The sequence below is a fragment of the Drosophila santomea genome, chromosome 2L (assembly GCF_016746245.2).
Source record: "Drosophila santomea strain STO CAGO 1482 chromosome 2L, Prin_Dsan_1.1, whole genome shotgun sequence".
Taxonomy (NCBI): Eukaryota; Metazoa; Arthropoda; class Insecta; order Diptera; family Drosophilidae; genus Drosophila; species Drosophila santomea.
Genome location: NC_053016.2, coordinates 12,632,611 through 12,655,603, shown reverse-complemented (window position 1 = coordinate 12,655,603; position 22,993 = coordinate 12,632,611). Strand labels below are relative to the sequence as shown.

The window sequence follows — 22,993 nt, the reverse complement described above, 5'->3', positions numbered from 1 at the left end:
AATAAACTGGATTGCATATTTTAGATTTTTAAATTTAATTTTTCCTTTCGCTGATAAAACTTTAGATTATTTTCCCCCTCAGTCTGCAGAAAGAATACATTTTTCATTTAGATTAACCTAAGACTTTGTCTGAAACTTTTCCGTAGCAGTAAAAAAACGATTTTAAGAAGCTTAATCAAGTTCAAGGCTTTTATCCATAATTGTTTCTACACTTTTTTTAGAAAAGTGAAATATTTTGGAAGGCGCATCTGGGTATTTTATAATCCTTAAAGCAAATACCTAAAAGAAAGCCAATTTAATAAATTAATTTTCAACCGCTTTCACTAAATGTTAGTCTATATGTCCAATTAGTTAGCCTGGAAGTGTGAGTGTGTGCGTGTCGATTTAAGCATAACATCGCTGGATTCCCACCATTCCGATTACTATTTTTACAATCACGCATTCATCATACGCCCCGTTCGCCCATGCAAAAACATTTCAACAACAATTGCGAAGGGAGTTCAAATTACAAATGTTTTTGGTCTCCTAACGAGTGTTAGATGCCCGCATCACTCATTGCCGTGCCTTGAATAATTGCCCTTTCATTTCTCATTTCGCAATTTTCCATTTTCCATTTTCCATTTCCCATTCGGTTGGCTTTTAAAATGTCCGATTCAGCGAGTGTGTGTGTGTGCGTGTGCGTGTGTGTGTCGACTGCAATCAACAAAGTAATCAATTGTTATCGGTGTGCTATATATCGTTCATCTTAGCTATTTGTTCACTTGTGTATGTTCCTAAACAACAATAAATGATAATAAGCTCATGTTTCTCGGTTCTTGTTCGGTGTCCAATTATCCAATATAATCATCTCTATATACCCAACCCAGCTATTGCTGCTTACTTACCCATAACTTTATATCTGTGTCTAATCGTCTAACTACCCACCTACCTATATAACCAAATCTATATAAATATATACATATATACTATATATCTTTTGCCGTCTGTGTGTGTGCGTGTGCATCGATGTGTTAACAGACAGGCGTCGAGGAATCATACGGCATACCCATTAAGTCTGCGTAAGTTAGCCTAAGTACCAGTTTAAGCCCCAACTGCATGCACCCACCAGAATCCCCGCCAGAAACCTCAAACATCTCGGACCGCTGGTTCAGGGACACCTAATGAAGTGGCAGCTGTGGCTGCAGATGATGATTGCGGTGCTACTTTGTGCTGGGACAAATGACTGCAATGGAATAACTCCATTGCTCTAGATTTATATCGCATTCAGCGTTTTTCCTTACCCACGGAATTATCTGTCAGCTATCCCATACACGAAATGCATTCAGGCCGGGGCAAAAAAACGCTTTCCATTTCCACCAGTTGCCCGTGCTCGTGAGCAAAAACTTCATTATGACATTTTCATACTTTTTGTTTTTGGCCAGCTAGGAGAAGCTGCCTTGCGCCCAATGCGATTGCAGTAAATCCTTTTTCGGTGCACAAGGCCAACAAAAAAAAATGTCATATAGAGAACCACACAAATTCGTGTCCACCCAGGGGGAGCTTAAACATTTTAAGCCATAACTTAAACGTCAAAATTTGTTGCCACATCCCCGTGACTAAAAACGACTTAAATGTCACAAGCCCCAAAGCACAAAAACTCTACAGCTGCGAACTGAATGTCGCACGAAAAAAAAGCAGACCCATATACGCATTTTAGTACGGGCTCCAAACTTGGCTCAAATGAAGACAAACTGCTGCGGAGACTTTGGGCCGGATATAAATGCACCTGGCGGAGTGTCAGCTCGTGGCATTTGCAAAACTAATTGCAATTTATATTTGCCACTGCAGCACCGGGCTTATTTAACCTAATGGCGGAGCACAGTTGGGTCCAGTGGTCACACACACACAGTTTACGCTTGATTGACGCACGGGGCGTGTATTATTCCCGGGCTGCGAAATGGAATTTACATGTCACCCGAGAGCCGTGGGAAACCCCCCCAAAAAAAAAGGAAAAAAGTAGAGCCCGACGGGAAACAATGAATCAGAACACGTACGCCCAGCTGCAGGTTTAATTTCCATGGCACGCAGCATCCGGCGTTGATTTCGCCGGAAAATGGGCATCGAATCCGCTGGCAGAGGACAAGACCAGAGGCCAAGACAAAGGATGAGGCTGGAAATAAAAATCATATTGATTAGCTGACTGCTGGGATAGTCAGGGGAAATCAGTAGATGGAGTCGAGCGACCATCGAGCGGCTGTCAACTTTGTTTGCTAATGAACTTGCCAGAACTTCGGCCAGGATTCGAGGATTCGAGGATTCCGACCAGCGATGGCAGCCAGGCAGTTGGCAAAGGATTTCTGCCAACATGGCTACGACAGACCTTCACTTCGTTTAATTTATTAATTCTTTCCCTCCCCTCACAAAGCTCGACTCACATTTGGACCTCATTTGTATGCGTCGCCAGCGCTGCTAATGTGCGGCCATCATTTATATCAATAGCTATAGCCAGGCATTCCCAGACAAGGATATGGATACACAAAAAGTTTCCACGCTGGCGAGGATCTGCTTCTTTGGTTCTGCCTCATTATTAAGCAAATCAATCGACTACATCTCCTTTCTTTTTACTTATGCTGATTTCGGTCGCGGATTGCGGATTCCGATTCCATTCACGGCTGATTAATTGAGATGCCGTACCTTTAACCACCAATGCCAAAAGCTTTCACTCTAATTGCAACATTATCTGTATATTTTCCAAAGCATCACAGAAGTTGGAAGCAAGCCGCAGCCCAAAAAGAAAAACCAAAAATCTGACTGTAAACTGAAAACGGAAAACTTACACTGATCCGTGGCCCAAAAACCGAATCCAAGCGGAGGCCACGTCAATATTAATAAGGCCCAGAAAACGAAAGAGAACGAGAACGTGCAAAAAAGCAAGCGAATTTTTCACTTTTGAAATGAAAGTGATTGTAAATGCGGGCAAAGTGATGAAGGTTGCCCGAATGATGCCCGAAAAGGATTGACGTGCCAATTAGGTGTGAAAATTGAAATATGTTGCAGCACCTTCGCTTTTAACACTGACTGGCTGTCAAATCAATTAAGTCCACTCTACACATACACAGATATCCATTCTCCGTTCGGTTGAAGCGCCACCCAAGCCGCAAGCTCTTAAGCCCGAGTGGACCACATCTGCGCTTCGGTTTTCTGCTTGACCAGTCGCTAATCAGCGCACAAATACCGCTTAAATGCTACAGCATTTGCATGTAAGCCTCATTACCAAGGGAAACACGCCCCACTACGCCCCCGACACGCCCTCAAAGTGCCCACCCACACACAAAGTACGTACATCATACGTATGTATGTACATATAACCCATCTCCCACTTGGGCATCATGATGGCCCGATGTCATTGCCTCTTTGCGGTGACCGAAAAATGCAAAACAAAATTGTCCACAAAATGTTTACGCAACATTCTCGGCACTCCAGTCGAAATCAGAGCAGTAATTGCATTTTATTGCAGCTTTCGAGGGCAGCAGCAAAGTCAAGAGATACTCATACATAATGCACGCAAATATATATATAGTTTATATATGTATATTCACTGATGGGTTTATATCCAAAGCATGCTTTGCCCACATTTTTCGAGTATCTGCTGAGGTTCATTTGCATATGCGCATATTGCCACTGACTAGATACTGGTTACTGGATACTGGTTAGTGGCTACAGAGATACAAAGATACTAGGTACACACATACGTAGCTAGAAAGATATTTGTATCCGGCCAGCCGCAGATTGCCTTTGCCATTTTCCGGTCCTGCTTCGAGTGTTATGTGGCAGTGGAAATTCCGTTGGGGTCGTCAAGCGCTGTTTGTGATCCATTACAGTAAACACCCCACCAAACAGACCAAAGTAAACCCGATTAGCTTTAAGTAACATGCATATGTAAGTCTGCCCCCAGTAGAGTTTTGAGAACACTTAGACTTTAAGACCAACACACAACCAGAACAACAGCCCACACACCAAAAACCTCCCAAGAATTCCCAGAATAGAAATCTACATATACTCGTTTATCCCCCGAAAACTCCCAGCTCTAGTTAACTAGAGCATAGTCCACAAAAAACCAAAAAACAAAAAACATTTTTAGTAGTTATGAAACAAGAGAATGACAAACTAAAGCGCAAGTCACATATAACCAAACTAAAAACCGATCAAAAGTCACTAGATAATAACAATAGAAAGAACCGAGGATAACCGATGAATCGAACTGATTATTAAGTTGATAAGCGAATAACAAAGCAATCGATCGAGACAATAATCCATTAAAACAAATTGTACAATAATCTAGCGCGGATGAGGGATTCGATGGCACGTATCACACCAACATTGTGGTCAAACATAACGGCAGTTGTCTGTACGTGCCCCCTGGTATCTTCAAGAGCACATGCAAGATAGACATCACGTGGTTCCCATTTGATGACCAACATTGCGAAATGAAATTCGGTAGTTGGACTTACGATGGAAATCAGGTAAAGTGGCAAAATACGACAAAATACACAGTAAAATAAAAACAGCAAACAGTAACTAAAACAGCAAGTAGTTCCAATAGTACAGTGAACGCTGGCTACACTAGGCAACACACATCACATTAACCACACGAACACCCGAACTTCAACACATTCCAACTCGAGCACAATCTCACGCTTTTGCCAATCACGAGACTCACGCACGAGGAAGCGCGAGGGAAGTCCAACATGCCGAGAGTTGACTGTAGCCAAAGCAATAGGAAAATGATAGATAAAGAGCTTAGGATGATTGAAATGTAGGCTTGGGACGGATTTGTAATTTCGTTTATATGCTTTTCCAAACTTCTATCTCTATCTCTCACCGTCTATCTATCTCTATCCACCCGAACTATCTTCTAGTTTATCTCATGTCAAACAATTCTTTGCGTTTTTGCGAATTACAAAACCAAAAGATCGCAGTGTTGTTAACAACACTGAACTGTAAGAGGTCCTGTGTGTCGGCTGAAATATTCAACTCAGATGATTGAATATTTTATGCCCACACGCCCACAATGAGCTTATCTCAAAAAGCAACCGCTTTCAACACTGGCCAGCTTAATGCAGTGTTGCAAAGTCGCAGTTGACTCCTTATAAAAAGTCTTCCAAAACGGAATCATGTGTGGAAACGGTAGATTCTTTCACCGCAGAGAACTTCTGAAGTTTCAACTATTTTGCATGGTAGCAGGCAAAAAAAACCACGCCCAAATTAATCAGCATCAGGCGAATATTTTTGGACGACGTAAAGACTCTTAATGAAAGAACAAATATATATTTATACCGAAAGTAATGGATGTTTTGAGAACATCGTTGATTTACAGCGCTTTTATTTACCACGTATTTTGCACCCACAAGAATTTACAAACCAATCTCAAAACAAATGAAAAGAATCAAAAATTCTATGTTTTGCTCGCTCTCTCTATCTCTCTCTCTTTCGTACACCTCGAACACATGCTATATCTGTACATAAATGTTGTTTCAATGTGGCTTATTGTAAAAACTCTTAACAAAATTCAACAACAAACTAAACTCTTAAATGTTCTCTTTCTCCAATTAAAAAAAAATACAAAACTCAAACTCAAAACTCAATGACCAACCTCCAAAAAAAACAACAAAAAATGTAAAAATTAATTTGCTTATTGCAAATTGATTTCTATTCTCTGTGAATACCCATGAAAAAACAAACAAACAAACAATACAAAATATTGTTTGAAAATCAGTTGGATTTGGTTTTGAATTCCGAAGATGGAGGGGATCTTTCCGATTTCATAACAAATGGCGAGTGGTACTTGCTTGGTTAGTAAACAAACCTCATTACGCTTATTTCTCTAACTGTTATTTCGTTCGATCGTTGTCATTTGTAAATGTCTTATCAGCATAACCGCAATTGCAAAAGAAATCGCATTTATTATTATTTCACACATTGCTTGCCGACCAAAATTGCTTCATAGACCATTATGATTTGCTTAGCTCCTGATTTCTTCGAACTAGTTTTTACGATTAAGTGTATGTACATATCTTTGCGATCTCGATCGGAAGTCCTAAATCGATCTAATCTGTAAAAATCTGTTGTACATACCTGTGTCCTTGTGTCTATATGTATGTGTATCCATGTTTGTGTCGTATCCTTTGTCTCGATCCACGATATCCATGCCCGAAGCTCACTAATCCAATTTTATCGTTCAGCCATGCCGGGAAAGAAGAATACGATAGTCTACGCCTGCTGCCCAGAACCATATGTCGATATCACCTTTACTATACAAATACGTCGCCGTACATTATATTATTTTTTCAATTTAATCGTGCCATGTGTGCTAATCTCATCGATGGCCCTCCTGGGCTTCACATTGCCGCCGGATTCGGGCGAGAAACTGACGCTGGGTGAGTATGCCAACCGAGTCGCGTTAGTCCAAACACAGAACCACCTCAGAACATATGTACTAACCTGAATCTCAACTGAACTGTATGATTGCAATTTCTAAATGAATTTTGTGAGTTTTTCAGCGGTGATTACCCGATTCCAAAACTACCAGTTCGAGTCCCCAAATGCATAGATGTATCAGTTAGTTACAGAGTTAGGTTATCCGGCAGGTTAACGAGTTATCTTGAGGTCAAGCAGCAAGGGTAGCGAAATGAGGCTAAGCTGGATTTAATTATCATATAAAGATAAACCCCTTAAATCCCTTTAAATCTACGTACTCCACGCTGCTTATAACGATAGTCAGTCTATGCATGTTCTCTGTTCAGTTTTTAACTAAAGTAAAAATACTCTTAAAAATCAATCAAGTGTTTCCTTTTTGCAACGTAATAGAATCAAAATCTACAGTCAATATTCATGGTATTTGTGCTAGAAAATATATAAAAAGGAAACACTTTTCTTGTGCTTTTAAAATGAACTAAAAGTCCCTGCTGTCCCGTGCAAAAAGATTAAATAAATACCCCCTAATAAACTCCATGAACAACCCATCCCGATAAAGGAGTTCAATTTAAACCTAAAGCCGATGAGTAAAAATGTATAACAGTACTCCTCATTTTTAATGATAAATACTTACTAATGATAAAACTTATTCAGTTTTCCGATGTGTTTTGCGTTCGACTTTGATTTAAATTGCGTTTTATATTTATTGTATCTCTTGTTGCAGGCGTAACTATACTACTATCATTAACAGTATTTCTAAACCTTGTCGCCGAGTCCATGCCGACAACGTCGGATGCTGTTCCTCTTATAGGTACACACACACGATATTAAAACGCTATAGCTATAGCTTATAGTACGGACCGATCGCGATCGGTCGGGCTATCGACCACTACTTACTACCAGTGGCGAGCAGAGAGTCGTGCTGTGCTAATGCTGTTTTTAGTTAATCATTAGTTTTGCTACAGTAGTGCAATGAACTGAGAAACGAAAATGAAACTAAAACTAATACCAAAAACCAAAAACCTCTCACGAATACTAACAAAAGATACCGATCAGAAACGAATACGAAATACCAATACCAATTAACTTAGCTTTCAAAACACTTCTATAACTTTAACTGTAACTGTAACTGTTTTCTGCCTCACACCCACACACCCGAAAGCCCGGAAATCCACACACCGGATATCCGGAACACCTCCACACGAATGAGGAATGATCAATAACTCCTAACTCTCCGTATGTTTGCCATAGATCTGTCCTAATCTTTCTGTAATCTCTGGACTCTCCTCACCTCGAGTGCCACCACCGAGCCACTGGATGTCGGATAGACTAGCCACCACACGAACTATATATGTTAGCCCCGAACACCACTGAAACCAACCACTGCCAACACTGAACAACCACCACAGAACTCAGAACCTTTCCAAGTACCCAGTACCAAGTACCAAGTACTAAGTACCATGTGCCATGTAAAGTACTCAAGTCGAGGAACACTTGTCTTCCGTCTTTCATAAGCTTTTCTCTCGCTTCTCCTACTAACCTTAGCTCATGGTCTTGTACAGTCTTTTACTATATACTTTTTGATAACTACTCAATCGCCATCTTGTTAGCCGACATAATTGGTATACGAACACACGACAAACACCCATCAGCACTCGAATCAAAGCCACAATCACAACTACTGCCACAACAACAACAGCCCAGCTACAAGTACAAATACAATTAAGAGAGTTTTTCGGTTCGATTTTGCTGTGTTTGCCCAAAAAAACAAAAAATAAGGAACTAAAACCGTTCTATATAATCGGTTCCTGAGTTATTATTGTCGTTTTGTTGTTGCTTTGTTGCTTTGTTTGTTCGATTGTTTGTTGGATTCGTTTGCTTATCTACGTGTGCCTTTAGCTGATCCCTTTATTTCGATCGTATCGTTTCGTTGTTCTCTTCAATTCTTAGCTTGCCACCCCCAAAACCCGATGTTAAAAACGAGTATACCCCAAATCATCCTGTAAATAAGCTTGTCTTTAGTGTGACCTCGCCTCATCATCACGCTGGGACGAGTCCTCCTCCCACATCCCTATCATCCTCTCCTGAAAGCATAGCAGCATTTCAAAAAACCGCATCAAAAACCTAGACAGAAATGCAATTAAAGAAAATGTACTTTAAATCTAGCCACAACTGTATATATACACAAATATCTAAAATGAGAAACTATAACTCTAAAAAATCCAACGAACCACCTTTTTTCGCTACCAAAAATAAAAGATTGAAAAGAAATATATATACAAATAGCTGAAGGAAAACCAAAGCCAAAAGGAAACAGCAAACAGCAAACCAGAAACGAAAACCAACTAGCCAACTAACCAACTTACAAAAAAGCCCAACAGCTGAGTTCACCAGTTAACCAGATTCCCATTTTGTGTTAAATATTTTTTCTGGTGCGGCCAGACAAAAACATCAGCCAACCATAAATGAAACAAGAGTGAAAGTGCTGGAAGGATTGCAGTGTGATTGGCCTCGAGGGCAGGCAGCCGCAGTTGGGGTCAGAGTTGTAGCTGCACTTACACTTATGTCCGGCACTGTTGCCGCTGTCAGTCCAAGTCCAACGGCAAACCAAACGGCCTTCTGCCCCCCGAATTCAAATTCGATTGCAATACTCACCACCAGAGAGCTCTGAAAGCTGCCACGTAGACTTGTTCCCCAGATTCCCTAATGCGTTAACCGTGTCCAAGTTAGTGTTTAGCAGAGATATAGTAGAGGTTTGTATGTTGGTTACAGTGACATTTTGATACTTGGCTTGGTAGAGAGGAGTAGCTAGATAGGCCAGATAACCCCAATCACTGAGCACACGAATCAAAGTCGTTACCGTAGAGGCATCGCGGTAGGTATAGCTTAACCAATCAGTTTGTATCCCTAGAGCTGTACAAATACGCCTTAGCGGCAGTGCAGGACTGCTCTCGAAACTAAGCATCTATGTTAACCATATGACTATATACCTATATATGTATAACTATATATATTTCGACACCGATCACCCACAAAAAAAACCGAACACTGTAAATAGACAACACGATGAACAGACGTAAGTACACCGAACCACAAGAACACAAAACACCACCGAACCACCAAACCACCAACAACCACTAAAAGAACAACCAGAACTTTTGTCGAACGCAGCAGCATGCAACTCCAAAAATATAAAACCAAAATGAGGCTAGAACCGAAAGCAATCCGATGCTTAACACCTTCTGAACACACTCTGTCTTAACCCTATTTCGCTCTCGCTCCTTCAGTATATATATATATCAGTTTGCCGTTTGCCAATAACCATATAGCTACTATATCTCTCCATCTTGTTTCGGCAAGAACTATTTGAGCTTGCACCCACTTATTCGCAAGAAACAAATCGAATTCTCACACCTAAAACCAACAACCAACTACCAATTACCAATTACCAACTACCAGCCAACCAAAACACCCAGCCCACTAACAAACACCAAACTAATCTAGTCTTCTTGCTCAACAACCTGGAAATGTATCTATATATTAAAAAGCAAACACCAGTCATTTGCAACCCGTAAACTCCTGGCATCTAAACCGAACCCTCGAACCCACATAGAACCGTAGCGCTAAACGAATCTCCAGATAAACGATAAACCCTAAACGAAACCAAAATCGAAGCAACATTTGAACTTGCATTTATGCAGATCCATTTGATCAGATGGTAGAGTTGCAACTCCACATAATATCGTATCGTTCATGATGTCGAGCCCATCATGCGTTCATATTATGTCATGTATCAATATATATTTAACCGTTCCGAAAACCAAAAACCGAATCCGTATCCACCCTTCCAAACTTCAAAGAGTAGAGCGGCCGTGGGGCATTGGGAAAATGATTTGCATGCGATGTGCGAGTTTTGCCCCTTCATAATGGTCTTTGCTCTCGCTTTCACACTCGTGCCGTCTCCTTCGCCGCGGCACGTAGCAAATTAAATGGGGCGCGCATGTGGGCGTGGCAAATTGGCAACACGTAGCGCAAGTGTAAAGGGGATGCCATCTTGCCACCTTGCCACCTTGAGTCGACTTGAGTCAACTTGGAGTTCAATTTACAAATATTCGCAGGCCAAGAAAAACTTGCGCTACTTTCAAAGTTTTTGCACTCCCTCCTTTGCTGTACTAATGGGTCAAAGTTGGAAGGATGGTACCATACCCGCCCCTCCCTGAAAACCACTAAGCTCTTGAAAAGTTGAGTTTATTTCTTGTTTTTTTCCAAAAAATTAATACTTTGAGATGTTGTGCCCATTCTGTCAGTTGTAGCTGACGTAAAAGAGGGAATTACTTCAGAGATTTACGCCAACACCATCTCATTGGGGTCAACTTTGAAAGAGAGCTCCCCCAGCTTATTAAATATATATACATTTTGAAACCCACTTCCCAACCCACTTGAGGTCCCCTCTCTCCAGTTTTAAGTTCTCAGCATACTCAGGCATATACTCATCCACACTCGAGCACACTCCATTCAGAGATCAAGATCAATGAAACCTATAAATGCTAAGTCTAAATAGCCAAAAGATCCAATCCAGAAAATCAATCTCCAATTTGTTCGGCCCGCAAGGCGCTGCGAAAACCCAAACCTCGAACAGATACAAAGACACGGAACCTATACTACTGAGCCCCACAACTGAGCCCACATACATTGTACATGTGTAACTATCCAAGAGTCCTCGATGTGCCTACGAATACACGAACACACAGATACAGATACACTGGAACATACATAAACGTACGCTTTTTGATTTCCATTTTGATTGTGTCATTTGTTTTTGTGTGGTTGTTATTGTATTTTTCAAAACAAAAACGAAATTCTTTTGTTTCAGGAGTTACAATTCTTCTATCGCTCACAGTGTTTCTCAACCTTGTAGCTGAGACATTGCCCCAAGTATCTGATGCAATCCCCTTGTTAGGTAGCGATTGCATTTAAAACATACTTACCAAATGCAAATATATATTCAAATTTGTCAAAACAAAAACCAAAGAATAATTAACAAAGTACTTAATATGATTTACACGTACACGCCTAAATATATGTGTATATATAGCCGTATATATACATATATATGTAACTACATATATATATTCATGAATATTATTGTTATTGTTGTTACCTATATATATACATATCTATTACGATTATATTACTCACACACATTGCTAAATTGTTCGCATATATAATCCCCAAACAAACCAAAGCCAAAAAGAAACCAAACCGAACTTAAACTTAAATAAAGTATTAGTCTAACCAACCAACCAAGTCAAACAGTATCCAACTCTAAAGTGACAAAGTTGTTAAATGTTATTTGTGTACGTCGTACTATGTTTACTAATTACAGCAACTTTGCTAAGTACTTACTAACTTAACTTAACTTAACTAAACCAAAACCAAACTAAACCAAATCAATTCTGATTCTAATTCCAACTCGTTCTCTCTGTCCCAACATATCTTCTGAATCGTTCTGAACTTGAAGTTAAAATATCAAATACAATATATATCGAAGCAGTTTCTTAGTTGATCATACTATCTTCTGTTGCCTCTACGTCTCTCTCTCTCTATCTCAATCTCTCTCTCTCTATCACTCTGCCTATACCCCGCTATATTCATTTGAACAATCGACAATCTTTTTGGTTTGCTTCTTATTCAAGTCAACTTAGATTAACAACAAGTCCCCAGCTAGCCAGCAATGAACACAGGTTAGGGCAGTCTTTTAAATGCTATCGTTATCTATATGTACTTCCGTTCTGTAATTCCTTCACTTCCGTTTCCGTTTCGACTTTCTCTTCAATTTCCTCCTCAAAGCCTCATTGAAGTTCGTCTTATCGAAATTCGACGATGCCGCACACATGATCGATCAAATTCTCTTCAATATATATACTCCATTCCCTGAATTAAAGCCACGATGCGTTGATGATGTAATAGATACACAAACTATTCTTTCATTCCAAGTCAATTTGCATATATGTATGTACATATGTACTTAAAAAATTCGAGTTTAACAATTTATCTATTGCATCGAAGCGTCGTTTTGGCAAGTTCCTTCAACAAATATTCTACTCGTGCAAAACTAAATATACGATTATGTATTCAATATATATCCGAACTATATAACTATATAACTGTTATGTATTGCAGTACACCTTGCTTGTACTCTTTTCGCTTCGTTCAAACCGTCACTCCCTCAATTTCAACCCATATGTAATTACAAAAGATACTTATGAGACAGATTTCAATGCAAGTGAGTTTGGGATAATACTTGTGAAAAGAAACGAAATACTATGCTAAATGATGTCGTCGTTGAAGACACAACAAATAAATAGAAAGACATCTATTACAAAAAAAAAAGAAAAAAGAAAGAAGTTTTATGTCTTGTATTGTATGATTTGACTTTTTTGCTAACAGCTTTGATTTGTGTTTGATTTGGTTCTCTCACTATCAATATCAATATCACTCTCACTATCACGCCACCCAACTCACTCGCTCATGAATAGATAATCGAGTTTTGCATTGCTCCACCATCACAGCCACAATAAGAAGATATATTTTTCACCCTCGGTTTGTCCATGATTATTGTCACCATCTTGAAGCTCGTTCTCGTTATCGTTATCGTTATCGCTCGCTCACCCGCCACACAGGAAACTCTCAGTCATGACCACGACCACCCAACCACCAACCACCCACGAACCACCCACAAGAAGCCACCCACACACGCTACTATAACTATCTTAGCTACCTAGCTATCTGTGCCACCCAAAACCCACGCAATTCCCCGATCACATACGTATTTCCCATCCAAAACCCTGACCTATGCGACCTCACCTTCGATATACTGTTTGACCCATTTCTCGGAATGATATTTTTTGCTTGAGAACCTTTTGAGAACTCAAACTGCGAATGAAATCTTTCGAATATAAATATAAATTAAATAATGCCTTATATGTACATACATACATATATGTATACTGATCGCTCGATTGCACAACTGGTATTGCAAAAATATCATTTCGCTGAGATCCGCTTATTGTGTTCGTTTGTTGAAATGGGTCGCGGATTCGTTTGCTTACAGATAACAGATAATAGATAACCACTGTCCACTTGGAATGCACCAACCATCCCCACCTACAAACAACGAATAAATCAAATATGAAATATCAAATATTTATATGCTTTGAAGAACGGGCTAACTTGTGTGCTAACTTGTGTGTTGTGTTCTCTGCGAGAAGGTTCAGCCAAAAAATATCATTTATATATCTTTATCCCCCGAAAATAGCTCTGTGCGAAGGCGAGCACCGATCGAACGTGATCAAGGACTCGCCTCTGTTTTCCCATCCTGAATCCCAAACCAGAAAAACCCAACCAGAAACCAATGACACTGGGACCGAACTCCAGGACTGAAAACCGAAGGCGATCCACGAGACTTGCACACGAGATCTGACCAAATTTGACCAAATATTTTGCAGGTGTCACTATACTACTGTCGCAAACAGTTTTCTCCCTGCTGGTCGGCAATGTCATTACGAAAACCAGCGAGGCTGTACCGCTCTTAGGTATTCGAACTTTCAATTGACTCGTTTGTAACTTTGAGTTTATCATTTCAACATCCAAACTAAAATTAAATTCTAGAGCTTTAAAAAACAAACCAAACTCTTCTCTCTTTTAGCTGATAAATCAAAAACAAATGAATATGAAAACCAAAAAAAAAAAAAAAACAATTGTACAAAGTACTTATTAGACATAACGAAAGTTTGCGCTAAAAATCAAAAAGTGAATCTTGTAAAAACCCAACTAGACCGACTAAAGTAGGTAAAAAAAGAATGTTAAGCGATGAAGAGCATGTTCCAACTCCAACTGGATAAACACGAGATGCAGATGATGAACCAAGAGTATTTTTGGAACCCAAAACTCAAAACCCAAAAACCCCTAACCCGAAAACTAACCCAACCGAACAACCTCCGCTTCTTTAGACTTTTGGCTGAACCTCTTTGACTCTGCGAGAGACTCCAACTAACACGATAACCACACTCGATTCTATCCCGATTCTATCACTTTAATCGATTCCATCAATTTGCGACTGTGGGTGCTATAGCTTTGCTTGTCCACCCATCTGCAAATCGGAATCGCTATGTACATATTTAATACTTCGCTTATGGTAACCGCAATTAGGCATTGTTCCTCAAACCCAAGTATCGAAAGCCCACTAAAAGCAATGAACTAATGAAACCGATTACTCAATCATAATTACCTATTCAGAGAGCATACAGTAAACTGCAGAAACGTTAAATCAATTGCAAACACATAATCCGTTCGCCGAAGCAATTAAAATATCAATTCCCAGCATTCTCTAGAACAATTTTAAATTTACATACCCCGACACAGAAAACCGATGACCCCAGTCCACCAACAAATTGCCTGCTTTAATTAGAGTAGAAGGAGCGAGGACAGTAAAGTCTCAGAAGTAATATATTAGTGTACTAAGAATGGGTATTATTGCTCAATTAAAACGTCTTAAAAACTTTACATTGAAAAGTATCTATTTTTAAGGGATTTTACTGTCCTCTGTTTCGAATTCGTCTTCCATTCTTAGATCCATACCAGCGCATGACGCCTAATCAAAGTAGTTTACACTAAAGTGCATGCAGAGAATGAAACCTAAAAGTATTTAATTAAAATCCAAACGTAGTGGCTTTCACTAGGCATTACTTAGTAGCATCCGCAACGTAAAGTAACATGCGTAACGTAACATAGTCACAGCATTGTAACAACACAGTAATTTTGATTACGCTACTTTCTCTAATCGAAATCGAAAATCTAACCAAAGTCTTTCATGTAATGAAGCTAAACTAAAGTAATGTTGTACTATTTTATGTAAATTATAATTTCAAGCTTCTGTTCTTAGTGTTTTGATGATTTTGAGAGACCCCAGAGCACCACTCTAATATAGGCATTTTCTCTGCTCTCTCTGTTCACCCCACAAACTGCCATCCGCAAACTGCAAACCGCAACCCCAAATATTCCGCACCTGAATCCTTAGGCACCTACTTCAATTGCATCATGTTCATGGTCGCATCGTCGGTGGTGCTGACAGTAGTGGTGCTCAACTACCACCATCGCACAGCGGACATTCACGAGATGCCACCGTGGGTGAGTCCTTCATCACTTACAAACCTCACTGTTCCCCGTTTGATTGCCAACTCCTTCACATAACCAGATCAAGTCCGTTTTCCTACAATGGCTGCCCTGGATCTTGCGAATGGGTCGACCTGGCCGCAAGATCACACGCAAAACAATACTACTAAGCAATCGCATGAAGGAGCTGGAGCTGAAGGAGCGCTCCTCCAAGTCCCTGTTGGCCAATGTCCTCGACATCGACGACGACTTTCGGCACACAATATCCGGCTCCCAGACCGCTATCGGTTCATCGGCGTAAGTTTACCACTAAATTATCTAGAATTTTCTGATTAAAATGTTTGGGAAATTGAAATCTGCAGCAGCTTCGGTCGGCCCACAACGGTGGAGGAGCACCACACGGCCATTGGCTGCAATCACAAAGATCTTCACCTAATTCTCAAAGAATTGCAATTTATTACGGCGCGCATGCGCAAAGCTGACGACGAAGCGGAATTGATCGGCGATTGGAAGTTCGCGGCAATGGTTGTGGATAGGTAAGAAATTAGAAAATACCATCTTAGGTTAAATGAAAAACAAATCCAGATTATTTATCATCTGACTGCCGGGGAACGATGGAGTATGAATTGACTTCCTCTTAACAAGCAAGTCATTCCTTCTAGTACGAAAATAGGTTTTCAACCAAACATTTAGGTTGCCGTGCAATAAGCTACGAGATTTGGCAATCACTTTTTGATTCAATATCTGTGTGTTGTACCATTTCCAACCACTATACCGTGGTGCATCCACACTCACCCACACGGTAATGGACTTTAAGTTGTGTACTCGCGATTGGGTGTGAATTTACTGTACCAAAACCGGCAGCTTTCGACAGCCGCCTGCTGTGCACGGCAAACAATAAGGCCACACGACTTCCGGCGGGATAAACGCACACAAACACACAGTGCCTCACGCATGCACACATACACCAGCACACACAGCAGCACACACACACACACACACACAGTCATCCGTGCACGTGGTTCAAATATTGAAAGATGGCCGACTGCCGGACGCCATTTTGTTGGGAAGGCCGGCTGATTTGTTTGCTAACCCAGCGCTCTGCTTGCTCTTCTACTCCACAGATTTTGTTTAATTGTTTTCACGCTCTTCACGATTATTGCAACGGTTACCGTGCTGCTCTCGGCTCCGCACATAATCGTGCAATAAGGACGCTCGAATTAGGCCATTAAGCTGCGGAAACGTCGGAAGCAGACGACTAGTTAAGTTCTTTTTCAAAAACCAAAAACTAGCAAAGCTGCTTCAAAGCAAAGCAAACAAAAACAAACAAGAAAAGAAAACTACAAAAAAAATAATAAAAAATACAAAATTGTTAATTACATTTTTAAGTAAAGACAAAGAGCAAAGAGAAAATGTTGCAAGAAAAAAAAAAAAAAGAAACCTAACATGTACTAAAAAATATTTTATGGACAAACCAAACAAAAAAGCAAAAATTACTGCCGTACAAGAACCGAAAAAGTGTTAAGTAAGCTACACACACACACACAAAATTATAAGAGTTAAGCAAACAAGCAGAAAGAAACAACAATTTGGTTAAGGATAGCCAAAAAAAAAATTGGAGCAGCAGGACGAAAAGGACAACAAGGAAACATCGCGGGACAGGACACTCAAAGGTTACATGTGTACACCCACTGACACAGACACACTCACATACATCTAGGTAATTGTATGTACAAAAACGGAGTTATAAGTTAATTAATATGCTGAGTTGTTATAATTTATGTAAGGTGAACGGACGACAGACACACACACACACAAAGACACACAGACACAGATACGGATACACCTAAGATATATGATATATGTATAAGATATTGTTCCTATGAGACATTAGATATGTATTTAAAATGGCAACACACAGAGACACACACAACATACAGAGACACACACACACACCGACACTGAATCACTTAATTGACAAATGCAAAAACAAGGGAATGAAACCATTTATTCGTAGGAAAGGACGAATACAGGATAGGCACATAAGGACAGTGGGTTGAGGGGTACAAGTTATGGTCTGATGACCCTTTGTTGTTTTGTTGTCCGCATTTTTGAGCTCTTATATTTCCGCTTTCGGTTTTCATTTCGGGATCACGTGGACCAACACTATTTTGTTTGATTTCCTTCATTCCAGTTTGCAAACAAAATATGATCCCAGTGAAGAAACCCTTGCGAAATCCCATTTGAGTACATAACTCACTTTCATTTGACTTGTCTTGTAATTTAACTTGTTCGTCTTTTGGAACGCTTTTGGAGAGATATTTGCAAGATAGCTGATTGTAAATGGTAACAAACTGACACATAATTATGGATATTAACAAAGGTCTATATATACATACATATACTCATAGTGAATTGAATTAATTTTTAAAAGACGCATTCACGAACACGGAAAGGGGAGGGAGGCATGTTCGTTGAACATCATGTTTTTAGAAAATTTATTGTTGAAATATTGTAGCGAATTGAGTAAGCATTAAGGGCGAATGAAACCGAGTTATAGTCACCAATTAATTAGTCAAAGTAATAATAAACGGAAATTGAAAACCAGAGATCCCAAAAACCGAAAAACCGAACTAGCAATACAAGATCAACAGGTGTATATATATTTTATGACACATATATCACCGCATATATACATACACATATATATATGGATATATTTTTAATAAAACAATACGGAATCGAGCAAAACTAAAGACACTAAGCAGAAGAAGCTAAGCAGCGCAAGAACAGAAACCCACTATCAAATAATAAAACCAAAAAACCAACCAACCGATCCCAAACAATGCCACTCGAAATCACAAGAATAAATCACAATTTTGTTGGAAATTTCGCATAGTTTTCGGATAAGTTCACCCTGTCTATATCTATGTACTTACGTATACCCCTGTGTATTCCTAGAAACGAGCTTCGAATTTTGTCTACTTTACTCTGCTCTCCCCCGAAAAATAAAAAACATAAAGCAAAACAGTGATATTTATGGTATAGCCCCCAAAAAAGACGAACTCAAACACTCTTTCCGGAACCCACCTAAGAAACCAAAAACCAAAATCAATGAAAAACCTACCTCCTTGTCGAATGAGAATGATAATGATCGAAGGACGATGAAGCATAGAAACACTGCCGAGTTAATCGCACTCCTCTGACCCTTTGCAAAAAAAATGAACCCATTTTCTTATTTTTTTTAGTCCTGTCAAAGAGAATTTCTAACAGAATTGTGTGACGAGCCACCACTTTTGATAGCCAGACGTAAAGTTTACTTAACGGATGTCAACCCGATGTCAAAATTTCAGAATGTCAGATTGTCAGAGGGAAACCAATCGAGTGCTGAATGCTGAATCCACTGAAGGAACTGCAGATCAGATCTAAGCGTTTAAGGTGTATACACTCACTTTGTATGGTTTATTTGCATTTAGGTACGTTTAAATTTAGATTTGATATGAGACGACTTTTACTTGCGCCCAGAGCGATGGGTAATCCTACCGAAAACTGCTCTGTCCCCATGAGGTTGTTGTTTTTCGAGGTGCGAATTCCAATTGAAATTGAGATCTTGAGTTGAAGTATGAGAATCGGAATCAGAATCAGATGTGAAGAGGTAGAGTTGCGGAAGGTGTGTGCATTTTAAATTTAATTTTTTTTATAATTAATTTAGTGCTAATCTTTGAGCAGCTAGGCGCATAATTAGAACTACGTACGTATATGTGTATGGATGTCTTTTTGATAAAAAGAAGCTGTTTTAAGAAGCAAACCATTTTCTACACTCTTTAAAAGATTGAACTCTACATGTACGAGATTATGTATAATACAAGTAATAATAATTTAGCGTTAACTAGGCAATTATAAAATGCGGTGACCTGCAAAAGGAGCCATAAAACTAAGCGTCCTACATTAGGAGAGGTCGACCTTCGACCTAAGCGATTACCAGAGATAAAGTTAATAAGTTGGTGCAGTTGCGAGGGAAGGCAAAAACTAAAAAAAACGATAAACGAATTTAAAATTGATAATGAACATGAAATTACCACGAAACCAAACTTGTAGTGAAGCCAAGTGCTTTTTCATTTGAAAACTCTACTACTCACTTACGACTTACCTACTTTGCAAGTATTAACTAATTTCCTCTGATCAGAGTTACACGCAATCGCGAAATGCAAAAAGCTAATTACAAAACGGTTGGTACACGCCCAAAACACACACACAGTCAGACAATGGAAAATGACAAGAGAAAAATGAAAGCATTCGAATTGTTCGTATTACAAACAAAAAACAAAAAAAATAAAGAAACCAGCAAACCGAAGAGTTCGAATTTCGTTTCAATTGCACTCCGCATGTTCTCCAATACCCCAGGGCAATTAAACAGAGTTCAACAATAAATAGCGCATTAAAAAACCGATTCGAGACACTTTTTTAAACAAGGCAAATATATTTAAAATTAGCATTTAACTAAATGACAAGAAAAACGTAGTCTACAAACTGCGAATGTTTAGCACTAAACTGACCCGAGCAGAAATCTGCCAGCCAACCCGAATCCAAATCCAAGCCTCCACCTGTGTCCCAAGTCTAACTACCACATCAATTTAAATAGCTAATTGCATAATTATTAAACCGTTACTGAATTTCTGTCGATTGCCAATCGCGAAAAAGAAAAACATAAAATCTTCCCAAAAATTATGCATGTAAAAAAGGAAATGGCTAAGAAAAAAAAAACCAAAAAATTAGCAAGAAGTCTGTTGTCGATAAGAATTATTGGCAGACAAATAACTTTCGTCACATTGACGATAATAACTAATTTTAAGCGAAAAACAAAGGAATTAATTGATTTAAATAATAAACAAATTAATATTAAAAATCGAGAGACATGATTGCAACAAAAACACAAAAACTGAATAAATATTTATTTTGAAAAGAGAATTGAAACAACCAGTTGTTTTTCTTTGGTACACAAGCGGCGCAGAAAAAAAGTACATATATCAAACTTCGCAATTTTTGTTATTAGTTATTATGAGTGTGATTATTTGAAAAATAACAGTTTGTTATCGATTTTTAAAAGCAGTAAATCGACTGCCCCAAAGATGAAAGAAAAATACTAAAATATAAAGATGCTTACTGCAACTTCTAATAGACGCCAACTTAACAGTATTTAGCCACACTGTTGTTTACATGTTTTCTCTGAATTTATATTTACCTTGAATTTATATTTGCATTAAGTTAATAATAAATCCATGGACCTGCGTAAACTGTGCCGTATTTGCTTCGTGGACAGTGCTTCTGTGGATATTCGGGAGCACAGGAGCAGCGGCAGCTCAGATCAGACAGTTCTCCAGCTGATAGAGGCCATGTTCGGCAGGGTAATACCTTTGAAATGGTTTAAACATCAATGAATACGATAAATATTCTCCAGAACATAGCGCTTAATCTTACTGAGGAGCTGCCCATGATCTGTGATGGCTGTCTGGGGGATTGCCTGCAGCAGTACGCCTTCTTCAGGAAGCTAAAGTTCGCCAATCAGCAGCTACTGCAGCTCTACAACGAGGCGGAGGTAGAAATGTGCCAGGTGGAGAAGCACCCAAATGAGGAACAGCCCGAAAACCAGGCTGATGAGGAGTACGAGATGCTGGAGGAGTTTGTACCACTGGATTATGTCATTTTGGAACCCGGCCATCCTACAGAAACAAGAGAAGCGAGAAGAAGGTCGAACAGCGGTCCAAAACCCTCTCAAAGGCTGGCCAACCAAGATTCACTGATTGTCTCCGAGTTTCTGCCTGCCACCACAGCCCAACCACGTCTGGATCTATCCGACTCACAGCTGAAACAACTTCAATCCCCAGCATACGAGATGCGCACCGTCGACTATGCGGCCGTCGAGCTAAAACACTACAACCTGGACGAGTACAACGAGGCTAATCGCCTGCTGGACGTGGAGCCCAGTGGCAGCCAGGCCATCTACAAGTGCCAGTACTGCCCACTGGCTTACGCCTCGCCCCAGTATCTGAAAACACATGTGCGCAATTCACACGTCTGCAAGTACTGCACCACCGCCTTTGCCAAGGTTCGCGATCTCAATGAGCACATCCGGCACAAGCATTCGCAACACCAGTGCGTCGTCTGCTCAAACAACTTTAGTACCAGCAGCAATCTGAGGGCTCATTTGAAGAAAATTCATGGAGTTCAGCTGCCCGCACAGGTGGCACTGCTGGATTACAGGCCAGCCAGCCAGGATCGGGATAATCCTGGCACCTAATAAAGTTAATATTACGTAGTTACATTGATCTTGTTTGCTAGTTTATTTGCCAAAATATCTGGGACTTTTCTCGGACAGGATCCCCCTCTTGGATATCTTCTCCATTGATGTACATGGCCGTAAACTCCCGGTAGGCTACACAAACGCGGCGTTCCTGGACATCCTCGCGGAGTACAGAATGCTCGAACTGGTACCTCGCTGGTCCATACAACACAATCAGGGACAGACTAAAACGCAGGGATAGTAAATCAACGATGAATAGTGGACAATAATTCGACTTACTTTGGCATAGGAATCCGCAACACCTTTCCTTCGAAACTGGCAAGTTGGTCCTCATTCAACAGAGGTGCCACCAGTTCATTTTCGTAGCTAGCCACCAAGTCCAAGTTATACTTGCCCGGTTGCTGGACTTCGTAGGGCGTCAGAGTGAGCACAGAGTCGCCGAGGCAGTTGACAGTGACCACTCGCTCGCCCCAGATCCAGCAATCGTCCACGTGCGGATCTATGCTGGCACCTTTGCTGGGCTCGTACTCCAGGGAGCACTGTTCGATGGTCTGAAAGCCACGAAGCAGGGGAACCTCTTCGAAGCGCCGCTGCACGTATTCCGTTGTCCTGGGGAATCCTGCAAAGGATCCCAACCGCAGTTTGCGCTTCTTGAAGTTGGTCTTGGGTCCGAAGTTCTGTTTTCGCCTGCCGCTCTGGGAGATGTCCCATGGCAGGTCGTCCAGGTCGGCTATCAGTTGGGAGCCCTCCTCCTCACTGAGGAAGTTCTCCTGCACCAGGATGCCAGGCAGCGGAAGGCCCTCATACTTCTTGTGATGTTCATGATCCTTTTGCACTTTAGTGGTATCCCAACCGGGCTGAAGTAGGTCGCACTGGATGCAGTAGGACCAGGCTTCCAGTTGCTGGAACTGTTCCTGCAGCGAGGGCTTCGCTATCTGAAAGTCCTGTTCGCAGCCTAAGCAGGTGCGAACACCCTTGCAACCGCAAGGACGAATTGTATTCATCCTGAAATTGCGCAAAAACACGTTAATAACAAACGGCCAGTGTGACCGAGGGTCCAATATA

At 40.3% G+C, this 22,993-nt stretch overlaps 3 protein-coding genes across 13 annotated transcripts in view; 2 read left to right on the top strand and 1 right to left on the bottom strand.

Annotated features, from left to right (window-relative positions):
• Positions 1 to 20,553, top strand: part of LOC120451198 (acetylcholine receptor subunit alpha-type acr-16) — a 96,502-nt gene extending 75,949 nt beyond the window's left edge. For 4 of the 10 annotated variants that reach the window (XM_039634734.2, XM_039634708.2, XM_039634726.2 and 1 more), the window contains 8 exons: positions 4,322 to 4,502; positions 5,756 to 5,831; positions 6,222 to 6,416; positions 11,327 to 11,413; positions 15,533 to 15,642; positions 15,710 to 15,924; positions 15,990 to 16,163; positions 16,752 to 20,553. In XM_039634734.2, the coding sequence (XP_039490668.1) occupies positions 4,322 to 4,502; positions 5,756 to 5,831; positions 6,222 to 6,416; positions 11,327 to 11,413; positions 15,533 to 15,642; positions 15,710 to 15,924; positions 15,990 to 16,163; positions 16,752 to 16,836 (1,123 nt within the window). In that variant the 3' untranslated portion in view covers positions 16,837 to 20,553. Of the gene's footprint in view, positions 1 to 4,321; positions 4,503 to 5,755; positions 5,832 to 6,221; positions 6,417 to 7,177; positions 7,265 to 11,326; positions 11,414 to 15,532; positions 15,643 to 15,709; positions 15,925 to 15,989; positions 16,164 to 16,751 lie in introns of all 10 variants that reach the window. The other 6 variants (XM_039634673.2, XM_039634662.2, XM_039634653.2 and 3 more) reach the window with 2 other exon arrangements.
• A 286-nt stretch (positions 20,554 to 20,839) lies between these two features.
• On the top strand, positions 20,840 to 21,949 carry LOC120458516 (zinc finger protein 236). 2 transcript variants are annotated; one of them, XM_039646189.1, is made up of 2 exons: positions 20,840 to 21,032; positions 21,086 to 21,949. In XM_039646189.1, the coding sequence occupies exons 1-2, from the start codon at positions 20,907 to 20,909 to the stop codon at positions 21,923 to 21,925; spliced, it is 966 nt and encodes a 321-aa protein (XP_039502123.1). In that variant the 5' UTR covers positions 20,840 to 20,906; the 3' UTR covers positions 21,926 to 21,949. The 2 variants fall into 2 exon arrangements, with proteins under 2 accessions (XP_039502123.1, XP_039502124.1); XM_039646190.1 differs by having other exon boundaries at positions 20,912 to 21,032; positions 21,093 to 21,949.
• LOC120458517 (alpha-ketoglutarate-dependent dioxygenase alkB homolog 4) lies at positions 21,950 to 22,977 on the bottom strand. Its single transcript, XM_039646191.1, has 2 exons — positions 22,208 to 22,977; positions 21,950 to 22,152 (listed from the first exon to the last, which is right to left on the bottom strand). The coding sequence occupies exons 1-2, from the start codon at positions 22,930 to 22,932 to the stop codon at positions 21,963 to 21,965; spliced, it is 915 nt and encodes a 304-aa protein (XP_039502125.1). The 5' UTR covers positions 22,933 to 22,977; the 3' UTR covers positions 21,950 to 21,962.
• Between the last annotated feature and the right edge of the window lie 16 nt (positions 22,978 to 22,993).